This window comes from Cynocephalus volans, chromosome X (genome assembly GCF_027409185.1).
Source record: "Cynocephalus volans isolate mCynVol1 chromosome X, mCynVol1.pri, whole genome shotgun sequence".
Classification (NCBI taxonomy): domain Eukaryota; kingdom Metazoa; phylum Chordata; class Mammalia; order Dermoptera; family Cynocephalidae; genus Cynocephalus; species Cynocephalus volans.
The window spans coordinates 57,308,505-57,321,374 of NC_084478.1; the positions used below are offsets into that span (position 1 = coordinate 57,308,505).

Below are 12,870 nucleotides of genomic sequence, written 5' to 3' on the forward strand. Positions count from 1 at the left end.
TAATGGATGATAATGGGTGGTGTTCTGATGGCTTTAAAAGGAGAGCACCAGACACCAAAAAAAAAAAAAAAAAAAAAAAAGAGCGAGTGAGCAGGTTAGCTCTCTTACTTAGCCCATTCTTGCCATGTGACACCCTGTATTGCTGTGGAGAGTCATCACCAAAGAAGGTCCTCACCAGATATGCTCCCTGAACTTTGGACTTCCCAGCCTCTGAAACTGTAAGCAATACATTTTGTTTTCTTACAAATCACCCAGTTCCAAGTATTTTGTTATAAGCAACAGAAACAGACTAATACAGAAAATTGGTACCAAGAAGTGGGGTGTTGCTTATAACAAATACTGAAAATGTGGAAGTGGCTTTGGAACTGGGTGATGGGCAGAGGCTGGAGGAATTTGGAGGAGCAGGCTAGAAAAAGCCTAGAGTTTAGAAGACAAGAAGACCAGGGAAAGTTTGGAATGTCTTAGAGACTGGTTAAATGGTGGTGACCAGAATGCTGATAGAAATATGGACAGTAAAGGCCACTCTGAGAAACTGTCAGAAATAAAGAAGAGCTCATTCAAAACTGGATCAAAAGTCACCCTTGTTATAGCGTTGCAAAGAATTTGGCTGCATTCTGTTCATACACCAAAGTTTCATGGAATCTGGAACTTAAAAGTGATGAACCATGGATCCCCTTACCAGCCAGCCACCAAAAAAAAAAAAAAAAAAAAAAAAAAAAGCAATGAACCAGTGTTTGGTGGAAGGAATATCCAAGCAGCAAAGCATTCAGTCAGCTGTGTGGATACTTCTAACAGTCTATGCTGATTTACAATAGCAAAGGCATGACATAAAGGCAGAATTTATAATTAAAAGGTAAGCAGAGGGTAAAAAAATGGAAAACTCTGAGCCTGGCCAATTAAAAAGTAAAAAGGTGTATTTGGGAGAGGAAACCAAGGGTGTACCCCAGAGACCTTTTATTAAGGAGACCAGGACAGAAAAAAGGAATCATCAAGAAAATGGAAGAAAGACCCCAAAGGCATTTCAGAGATCTTGGAGGGTCCTCTTCCATCACAGACCCAGAAACCTAGGGAGGCAGAATGGTTTTGGTGAACAGGCTCGAAACCCTTGGATGCCCTCCACAGGCTTGCTGCCCAAGGCCTCCTTAGGATGCTGCTCCCTACATCCTGGCTGTTCTAGCTCTCTAGCCATGGCTTAATTGGCCCCAGGTGTGGCTGGACTTGCAGCTTTGGAAGATACAAGCTGGAAGTCTTGGTGGCGTCTATGTGGTGTTAAGTCTGCAGGCTTGCAGAATGCCAGAGCTGTGCCAGAGCCTCCACCACGATTTCAAAGGATGAATGGAAAAGCCTGGGGGCCCAGGAAGAGATCTGTCACAGGGGCAGAGTCACAGAAGAGCGCCTTCACTAAAGCAATACCAAGAGGAATTTTGAGTTCAGAGTTGCAGCAGAGAACCCCCACCAGTGCCATGCCTAGTGGAGCCATGGGTGCAGGACTACCATGGAGATCCCAGAACTGTAGAGCTACCAGTGTACAATGCCAGCCTGGGAGAGCTGAAGCATGAGCCCAGGAAAGCCACAGTAGTAGGGCTGCCTGAGGACTTGGAGGTCCAACCCCACACATGCAGAGGACACCAGACATGGAGTCAAGGGAGAATATTCTCCAACTGTAAGATTTAATGCCTGTGCTGCTGGGTTTTGGACTTGTTTGGGACCTGTTACCCCTTTCTTTTAGCTCATTTCTCCATCTTGGGATGAGAATTTCTATCTTATGCCTGTTCTCCCATTGTATCTTTTTTTTTTTTTTTTTTTGGCTGCTGGCTGGTACAGTGATCCAAATTCTTGACCTTGTGTTACAAGGCTGTGCTCTAATCAACTGAGTAACCAGCCAGCCCCCCATTGTATCTTGGCAGTAGATAACTTGTTTGATTTCACAGATGGGACTTTTGAGCAGAAACCAGTTAAGACTTTGAGGATGGAATAAATGTATTTACCTGTGAGAAAGACATGAACTTTCTTTGGGGGGGCAGAATGCTATGGGTCAGATGTTTCCCCCAAAGGTTCATAGGTGGGAAATTCAATCTCCATTGTATGAAGGTTAAGAAGGTGGGAAATCCTATTCTGGTAATTGAAAGGCAGGGTCTTTAGAAGGTGATTAGATTGTGAGGACTGTACCCTCACAAATGGATTAATTCATTGATGGATTAATGGGTGATAATGGGCATGGTTCTGATGGTGTTAAAGGGAGAGCAAATGAGGAGGTTGGCTCTCTCTTGTTCAGCCCATTTCCACGATCTGATACCCTGTGTTGCTGTGGAGAGTCACCACCAAAGAAGGCCCTCATCAGATGTATTCCCTGGACTTTGGACTTCCCAGCCTCCAATACCGTATGAAATAAATTCTATTTCTTTACAAATTGGGTATTCTGTTATAAGCAACAGAAATGGACTAATACAACATCTCTCTTTTTTCCCCTTGAATAAGAACAGGAAGTGACATGGAGAAAGGGACTTAAAACAATTTTATCTAAAAATTCAAAAGAAGTGATTGGTAATAAAATGGCCAAGAAACCTTGGTCCTAGAAAGAAAGAGACAGTGGAATGGTGAGAATTCTGGGAACTGATATATGATACCTTTTTAATTCCTAAATCTCATTGCAATCCAAGTCACTGTTTCCCAGAGTATAGATGTGCATACATGAGGGTCTTCAAAAAGTTCACAGAAGGGTTTGTATTATCTTTTTATTCTATTATTCCATGAACTTTTTGAAGTACCCTTGTGTGCGCATGTGTGTGTTTTGTACCTGTGGCAGTGTAATGATCTAATTATTTTTAGAATTCTACCATCAAATGTTTCATTTTCAGAAATCTTTATCTACTTTTGGCTATTCAAAGAACCCAAAGAAAAGAATGGTTGGTTCTGAAGCATAAGCATATGAACCAAATTTGTCTGATTCAAAGATGCTGAAATTCAAAATTTGCAGCCACACCCCACTGACACCCGCAACCAGCCCAGCAATAACCACTGAGCCACCGCAGGAAGCACCCTGGTCTCTCCCAAGCCAGGGAGGTGGGAAGGCCTCAGGCCTTGGCCATGCTTCTCCAACACCCATAACCAGCCCAGCAACAACCACCGAGCCGCCGCAGGAAGTGCCCTGGGCTCCTGAGCTGGGGTGGCGTGGGTTGGGGGCAGGGGCTTCAGCCACTCCCCTCTGACATCTGTGCCCAACCTAGTAATGACCAAGCCACAGCTGGAAGCCCCTGGTCTCCCATGCAGGAATGAAGGGGGTGCCACAGGCTTCAACCCTGCCCCTCCTCCTTCCTCCTTCTCCCACCGTATTTCCTTCCCCTTTCCCCTCTCTCCCTCCCCACCAACTGCTCTGCAACATCAAAGAATGCAAAAAAAAAATAGTAATATTAATAAATAAACGTAAAAAAAAAAAAAGAAAATTTGACTGTCCTCAAAACTATTTTTGGCTCATCTAATCCAATGCTAAAGTTTCTCCCCTTCCCCAAACCTGCTAATTTTCCATTTACTTTCCAACTGCCACCTCTGAGGTGATTCCAATTCTTACGACTGCCGCTGAGGCTGCTATAGTACTTCTGTGCTGTGCATTCTAAAAGACGATGTCTAGCCAGCACATGCAAGCCTATGTGAAAAGACAAAAGTCAAAGTTGAAGGATAATGAAACTGATTATCAGGTCTATTTATGTGTTCTCATCAGATCTTTCTTACAAGGCTAATAACTTTTCAGTGTTATCATAAATTTCCAAACTTTGGACTATAGTTTCTGTGGTTTTTAACAGTTCTTGAAAGAAATACTCCCACTACTTGCTGAGAAACCAGCTCTTAGGAGAAAGCGGGGGTTCTTCTTCACACTCTGATTAAAGGTGGGACCTCCATGCTTATAGCTGCTTGTAGCAGGCTGTGGGGGCCCGAGAGCGGTGCAACTGGAAACAGGGCTGTGGCCAGACACCACATCCTGAAGAGAGCAGGGGGTTCAGCAAGTCTTGAACAAACCACAGCTTTGAGTAACAGGGTTGTGCTTCACTCCTCCTAGAGGTTTGGGTTTGCATTGAACTGAACAAGGCTTACCACTGCCCCTTTTCGGAGAAATAATTCTCTTGAATGTGATGTTCTAATGTGGACTAAATTAGGTATATATCTTTTCTTCCTGCACACCAGCTTCCCAATTCCCAGAGCTCCTGATTGGTCAGACAGAGTGCTTAAAAGGCCAATTTCAGCCAGTTTAGATATTAGCTTTGCTAGCCGAAAATAACTTTCTAGTTTAAGCACAAAGGTTCAGGTATGACTAAGCTGTCCTGCATCCTGTGAGTTCTGGCTGTAAAGGAAATTGATGAGGGATCCTAATTCTAACCCCAAGAATGCACGTGAGTCATGAAAGCTCTCATGTACCTCTGCTATATATAGCCCCCCATGGACTGTCAAAAGAAATCACTACATACTTGCCCTCTGAACCACTCTCACTGAACCACTCCAGATGAATTCTGGGGAACAGATGAAAAAATACACTTGATACTCACACAAATCTAGCTCAAAAGCAGGAAATTTAGCACAAGAGAGGACTTGAATTGTAAGAAACTTCTCTAACACCTCAAGGAGGTAGTTCACGAGGTCAAAGCACAACACTTAGATCAGTATTTGACAGATGACATAGGAAGTATCTAGAACTATTAGACAAGAGCATTTGAACTTGAAAAACAGAAGCAGAACTTTGGAGAGGAGAAGGATGGGAAAGATGAATGAGAACCAAAGAAAACTACGGGGGATCTGAATGAGAAAAGTCCAAAGGGGCCACTTTTATAGAAAGCTTGCAACATACTTTATTATTTCTCCCTGACAAGTAATAAAATTTTTCTTCTATTTCAATTAGGGAACCAAAATCATTTAAATAGTAAAGAATTTATACTGATATTGCTGGAATGAAAATTAGCTTAATAAAGTCCAGAGTTTTTGGGCCGGCCCCGTGGCTCACTTGGGAGAGTGCGGTGCTGGTAGCGCCGAGGCCGCAGGTTTGGATCCTATATAGGGATGGCCGGTGCGCTCACTGGCTGAGCCTGGTGCAGACCACACCGTGCCAAGGGTTATGATCTCCTTACCGGTCAAAAAAAAAAAAAAGTCCAGAGTTTTCAAAGATAGGGAGAAAAAAAAGGGCCTTGATTTCTTCCATAGTCAGTTTCTGCTATTTCAGAGTCATGAATGGGAAATCCTGTCTGAACAAAGATAAAAGGACACAAACTTGACCCTAGTTTACTTACCATCAGTACCATAAGTTAATCTTATTGATCTACAAGGAAAACCAAATAATTTCTGCTTTCTAATGTAGAGAATGAAATTGTCTTAAAGCTAAAGTACTGGTTGTGTCAATTTAGGCATGCTATTTAACCTCTTTGAGCCTCAATTTCCTCACATGTAAAATGGGGACTCCCAACTGTTTCCTCCCTTTTCTAATTCAGAGAGCATTTGAAGTCTGAACCATACGTCACATATTAATCTGAATTCTTGGTTTGCTTGTGGAATCTCTCTTGAATTTCCAGAGACTCTAAGTTAGCTTGTGGCTAACATACTACTTCTGTGACCTCCACATGCCTCTAGAAACATAGTAGAAACTCCAATAAATATTGCTTGAATGCATTGCACTGCTTAAAAAAAAAATGCAGAGGACTAAAAAACAAAATAGTATAAGAATTGGTAAAATTACACTTATCCAGGCATTCTCGACCAATTAATGGTCAGTGGTCTGACAATGAATTTTAAGCAGTACTTCTGACTCTTTCTTTGCTTCAATGGTTGATTGACATCTCTGGCAGCCAGTTTCCAAGATGGCTCTCAGTGATCACCACCTCCTGATATTTACCCCTCCCACACTGAATCAGGGCTGGCTCTGTGTGACCAACAGAACACTGCAGAAGTGACAGTGTTGACGTCAGAGGCTAGATCCAAAAAAAGGCATTGCAACTATGGACTGGTTCTCTTGAATTACTTACTCTGAGGGTAGCCAATCACCACCATGCTGTGAAGACAGATGGCTGTGTGACCTGGGGCAACTTATGTGACCTTTCTGAGCTTCAGTTTCATCATCTTTAAAATGATGAGATTTACTTCACAGGGTGTTGTAAAGATTAAATAAGACTTGTATGTAAAGCACATAGCAGGATGCCTGGCACACAGTAAGCTCTCATGAAATGTGGCTAATTAATGGTGGTGGTGGTAGTAGGAGCTGCAGTAGCAGCAACTGATTGGATGTGAGATGTGAAAGAAAGAGGAATGAAGGATGATTCCAAGGTTTTTGGCTTGAATAACTGAAGAAGTGATGATATCATTTACTGAGCTTGTGGACAATGAGATGCAAGGGCATTCTCCTTTTAGACCAAAGGTGCTTAAGCCTCAAACAGGTAATATTAAAACTATCTTTCAATCACTTATAAACAGCATTCCATTTCCATTCTTTCTTCTCTAAATTACTTCAAACTATTTTTTGTTCCAAGCAGTTCCTTCCCGGAACATGAGGAACTGTTGAAGTAAAAATGATCGGAATTCTAGAAGCCAAATTACTCTGCAATCATTGGCTACGTAACCCTGGATGAGTCACTGTTCTTAACAAAATCCAGACAGTTCAGGTAGTTCTCACTTTTGTTTTAGAGAGAAAGGTTAGCAAACATCAGAGAGAACTTATGCATCAACATGAAATAAGGTAAGCATTGGGGGTTATGAGAAATGGCACAAAGTACTTCTATGAATTTTAAATGAAGATTTACTGATAACTAAAGTGCTCAGATTTGATGAAATTAGATTTCTGTTCTCTTTTTCAGACTCTCACTGGTTTAACGACCCAAGAAAGGGTAGTAGTTGATGCAAGACTGGCTCCCCAGCTGTACACACTTAGCTTTCATTTAGATGGTAGCTCACAGACTGAGTAAACAATTCTATACATAAAATCGGTTTCACAGTTGTTTATATCATAACTATTCATTTGATCTAAGGCATATTTGGCAGTTCCCTAGATATCCCAAATCCATTATGAAGTGATCCAAACAATGTACAGTGTAGAATCTGAGTGGAGGCGGCACAGGGCAATAAGAAGTATAGTGGGTTGGTTCATTAGTAACCAAACTGGGAACCAAACCCTTGGGTGCAGTCTGTGCTTACAGTGAGCTTCTCTGGGCCTCAGCTTCTTCAACCTTGGAACGAAGGGTCTCAACCCATAGATGATCATGAAGTTCTATTTCAGCTAAATGATATTTTACTCTAGTAAGCTGCTATAAATAGAACTTTGAGTTTTGTTTCCCTCTATTCTTGATAAAGATGGATTGCAAATAAGCCATCCACAAATGATTTTACAGACAAGTTTATATGAATATTTTATTGGGTTACTACAGAGTAGTTCCTTTTATCACTGTGCTGTATAAACTAACTAGCAATGGGGGATTAAACCATTCTAATAAAGCTATTTGAGGTATACTAGTTCATGAAATAATTATAAGGAAGTACAATATGTTTACTGTCCACCAACTTCCTCCCACTAACAGAAATAGAGAATTGAAGGTTATTTTGAGGTGGTAGCTGCTACATTTACCAAAACTACTGAATTTCTTCAATACTGTTTAATTTCTTTTTCCCACACTGTAGTTAGTGTCATGCAAGAATCTATTTACATTGACTAAGGACACTGGAAGAGTGAATATTGGAGAACTTTAAGTCTGAAATTTGGCATCACTATCCTGAACAATATAACCTTAGTTGGCATAAACTACTCCTACAGGTAAGGGTGATTATTTATTCATTTTTAGCTTAAAAGTTGACTATACAAAAATTCTATAAAAACAGGACTAAACTGCTTAAGTTTTGAAAACTGATCATTAAGAAAGGTAGTCGGCATACTAATTATGTAGATAATCATTAGTAACTGACATTAGAGTTGTAGAACTTTTTTCAGTTGTGAAATTAGCAGATGACATAATGTGTGCAAGGGAATCGAGACAGACATTCTGCTGAGGGGAATGTAGACGTGGAGGCATTTTCTGGAAAGTGATTCTGCATCTATAACATGTAATTTTTACTTGATTTCTTAAGTTTAATGATATTTTCCAAATTTTAGAAAATAATTACTAGTAGTTTTATAATCAAAGCTTATTTTTACAAGAGAGGTACATAGTAGATACAAGTTTGGAAAGCTAAAGATGGTGAACTAGTTGTCCTTTCTTCCTACAGAGACTCAACATCATCTGTTTGATAAAGCTAGCCTCTACAAAAGTGTTTTTACCTCCCTTTTGTTTGGAAGCATTTGCTATCAATACATATACAGATGCACCATTACCTTTGCAGTTTTTAGTATATTATGCATTATCTACACAAGTCAGGGGCTAGTACTTTTCATTAACATCATCATAAAAGGAAGCTCCATTCCTTATGTAAAATCAAAATCTACTTTGAGCAGATAAATTTTTCTTAAGAAATAAACTGGCTCATTTCATTCTCTATTTCACTGATTTTTACATCAGTGAAGTTACAGATTAGTTATATTTATAACTGGGTCTACACTAATTTGCAGCCAGATTTCAATTCACCAGGCAGCACTGGATTCAGATACAAACTCACTCTGAAGCATTTTCTAAATAAAAATTGCAAAGAAAAAATAACATGATAAAGACACTGGTAGACATTAATTAAAAGTTTGAACCTACAGATGCTGTGTGTCCTTCAAGTTTCCAAATCTTCGGGTGTGGATTGTTTGGTTTAAAAAATTATTTCAAAATTATTTTGGAAAAAAAAAATCCCTGTTTCTGTAATCTAAGATGCAAAAGATAAAACTGTGACTCTGAAGAGGGATACAGAGTAAAATAGCTCCGATTGTCTGGGGGTATATAAGAACCTCAGAAGTTTGTGTATGCAAAATTTTTTTATGTTTATCAAAAGAGAGAATGTGATTTAGGGAAGAAAAAAAAAATATTGAGTAACCCTGCTCTAGATCATAAAAGAGTAGAGAATGTGGTGCCCAGAGCTATGGTAAAGAACACAGAGAAATGCAGCACATTCTGGATAGAGCTCATGATTCATATTTAATCAGAATCCAGTAACTTTGCTTTGTTATTCTCATAGGAAAGAAATAAGGAAATGAGAAAAATAAGAATGAAAAGGAGTTTGTATGTGATTCTTCAGCACTTCATGTGTACTCTTTGAAGCAAGAAAGATTTTAAAATAAGACATACAAAAGCAAAAGCCACACCTGCATTTATGCTGTGATTAAAAGATCATATCCTCTAATCTAAAAAAACAAATTGAAAAACAGACCTCTGGAAAACCCAGATACAGTACTAAATTATACATGAGGACACATGAGGGCGCTCTAACCAACAAGAATAGCAACTACAGTTTTGACATACTGCTTTTTATTGAAGTATGATAGTTTAGCATTAAATATTTGAAATGAGAAATTACTGATGTCCTTCGGTAGTGACTTTGGGATTTTGGATTCTATCCTTGGTCACTACACTTTCCTTTTATTCAATTCAGGACCTTGTCTAAGTTTTTGTTCATGTAGAATTGAGTTTACTTCTTAAATATGAAGAAACTCCTCTATAATAGCATTAGATTATAGAGAAGTGCTTTAACTCAGCCATGAAAAGACACCATTTTGAAAACGATTTACATACAATTAATGTGCTAATTAAAAATCAGCCTTGTCTCTCTATTGATGTGGCCACAAAACACTTTTGTAACACTTTCCTTTGACCAGTATGTATTTGTATATGCCTTAAATTTTTTTAAATTACATTTCTAGGTAAAATCAATCATCACTAACAGATTGCTTTACAATCTAAGAACTATAAAGTCCTCTAATATAAAATGATAAATCCCAGGCATTTAACTATTTGCATGAAATTTTGTTTTTTAGACAAAGGCATTATCCATCATAATAAGCAACTTCTTGCTTTTATTTCAACTGGACAATCGTGATTAGAAAAGGTGAGAAGCCATCTATACTTTCTCTTTCCATCTAATACATTTTTATTACTATTTTATTTCATCCAATCCTTTTTACTATTCAGCTTAAATGCCATCTATGATTTTAATATTAAGTATCTGCAATTCTGTTCTAGCTCCTGTGACAAAATTCAAGAAAACCTGATCTAAATGAGTAACAACTCAACATGTATTCAACCATCCATGATCTCTTCCATGGCTTTACCAATCACTTACACCCTACTTTGCATAGTTGGTCTCTTCGGAAACTCTCTCTCTCAATGGGTATTTTTAACAAAAATAGGTAAGAAAACATCAACGCACATCTACCTGGCACACCTTGTGACTGCAAACCTACTTGTGTGCAGCGCCATGCCTTTCATGAGTATCTATTTCCTGAAAGGTTTCCAATGGGAATATCAATCAACACAATGCAGAGTGGTCAATTTTCTGGGAACTCTATCCATGCATGTAAGTATGTTTGTCAGCCTCTTAATTTTAAGTTGGATTGCCATAAGCCGCTATGCTACCTTAATGAAAAAGGATTCCATGCAAGAGAACACTTCGTGCTATGAGAAAATATTTTATGGCCGTTTACTGAAAAAATTTCGCCAGCCCAACTTCGCTAGAAAACTGTGTGTTTACATATGGGGAGTTGTACTGGGTATAATTATTCCAGTTATCATATACTACTCAGTTGTTGAGGCTACAGAAGGAGAAGAGAGCCTGTGCTATAATCGGCAGATGGAACTAGGAGCCATGATCTCTCAGATTGCAGGTCTCATTGGAACGACATTTATTGGATTTTCATTTTTAGTAGTACTAACATCATACTACTCTTTTGTGAGCCATCTGAGAAAAATAAGGACCAGTACATCCATTATGGAGAAAGATTTGACTTACAGTTCTGTGAAAAGACATCTTTTGGTCATCCAGATCCTACTAGTAGTTTGCTTCCTTCCATATAGTATTTTTAAACCCGTTTTTTATGTTTTACACCAAAGAGACGACTGTCAGCAATTAAATTATTTAATAGAAATAAAAAACATCCTCACTTGTCTTGCTTCAGCCAGAAGTAGCACAGACCCCATTATATTTCTTTTATTAGACAAAACGTTCAAGAAGACACTATATAATATTTTTACAAAATCTAATTCACCACATATACAACCACATGGTTGACTTCTGAATGGAAAACACAACAAAATAGAAAAGCATTCATATGACTCTATTAAGGACTACATGATTAACATGTCATAGCTTGGTTGACAACAGGCACTGAGAAAACTGCTTTGGTTAAAAAAATATATCTATTATATTCATAAAACTTGATTTACAGTTCTATTTATACTGAAAGTTGAGAGGGCAGAGACTTTTAGAGGCAAAAGTCAAACATATTGAAAGGACACCACTGCATATGAAACTAACAGACCATTTTCTGTTTAAACTAAACCGTGGATGCTTCTGTTCAAAACACAATATTTCACAACTGTAGAATAAACAAACAAAATGGTTTATGACTTGTCTGCTTTCTAGTAGTTAGAATACAAGCGTCCCTCTACGTCTAGTGTTTGTTTTGTTGGTAACTTTAAAAAACTTTCAAAATGAGTAAAAGAAAAAAATAAATTAAGAAATGTCCTCATATACATCCTATCGAAATGCATGAATAATGCAGTGTAAAAAATCCAAGGTTTTATAAACACATTGTTTATTTGGAATTATCTGGCTTATATTACTGGGAGAGGCAATATTCATTTATTCCAATATTTATTAAGCAAATGTTACTTATAAATATGCTTAAATATATGGATTAAGCTTTGTCAAAACAAGAAGCTAATATAATGTCAATATATGCCCATCTTCATCACATTTTGTGTATTTTCCTCTGTATTCAATATAAATAATGCTGTTATCAATGGCAAACAGCACCTGTCATGAAGATATGTTCAATTATTTTTTGTGAAATGAATGAATGATAAGGCAGTAGGACAGTATCATAGTTGAGAGTGGTCTCAAGGCAGTATGATAGTATCATAGTTAAGAGACTGGTCTCTGGAATCGGACTCCCTGGGTTCAATCCTGGCTCCACCTCTTATTTAGCTGGACAATCTTAGATAAATTATTTGCTCTCTTTAAATGTTAATTTCCTCATGTGTAGAATGACAATACTACTTTATTAATAGGTATGACTATTAAATCAGATGATGTTACTATCAACTATAGATTAGTAGCTATCATAAGCACTTGCTATGTGCCAGGCACTCTGCTTATATGCTTTACATATATTATTTTAATCATCACAACCATAAAGTACGCCAATTTACTGATGAAAAAATTGAACTGCATAGTTAAGTTGCCCAAATTTTCTCTAACATCTAAGTAAATATTTAAATAATAAGCATTTCATAGTGGTCATTTCTTTCTTCCATGTAATCTTACCAGTAAGATAAATGATGGTGACTATATTCTGTACTATATGCATTATAATTAAAAAATAAAAATAAAAAAAGTCTTCTATCTTCCCAAAAGATCATAAGCACCTTTGTAGCTATAACTTATTTTCTATTTCTACTCCCATGGTACTTGCATTTTCTTCTCAGATAAGAACCAAGCAAAAAAAACCAGTTGAATAAAATCGACCATTAACTGCAATTTGCCAATTTGGTAGAGACTGCTTAAAGACTTATTTTTTCTCTCCATGGTGATTTCTTCAGTGCTCAAAAGGAAGTTTAAAGTAATTTCACATAGTACTTCCAACCCTTTAATCTCATAATATGTTTTGTTCCTGAATTAGAACTGTAGAAGCAATTCATGGTAAAGATTCCCCAAGAGTCATATGTTCAAAATCACTAGAGGTTATTCCAACACATTTGTGTAATTGTCATTAAAAAC

At 37.9% G+C, this 12,870-nt stretch overlaps 2 protein-coding genes across 2 annotated transcripts in view; one reads left to right on the forward strand and one right to left on the reverse strand.

The window, feature by feature from the left end:
* The window catches only part of CASK (calcium/calmodulin dependent serine protein kinase), a 378,414-nt gene that overhangs the window by 149,786 nt on the left and 215,758 nt on the right, over nucleotides 1-12,870 (reverse strand). The window lies entirely within an intron of this gene.
* Nucleotides 6,657-11,529, forward strand: GPR82 (G protein-coupled receptor 82). Its single transcript, XM_063084295.1, has 4 exons — nucleotides 6,657-6,709; nucleotides 7,645-7,777; nucleotides 9,911-9,981; nucleotides 10,116-11,529. The coding sequence occupies exon 4, from the start codon at nucleotides 10,150-10,152 to the stop codon at nucleotides 11,158-11,160; it is 1,011 nt and encodes a 336-aa protein (XP_062940365.1). The 5' UTR covers nucleotides 6,657-6,709; nucleotides 7,645-7,777; nucleotides 9,911-9,981; nucleotides 10,116-10,149; the 3' UTR covers nucleotides 11,161-11,529.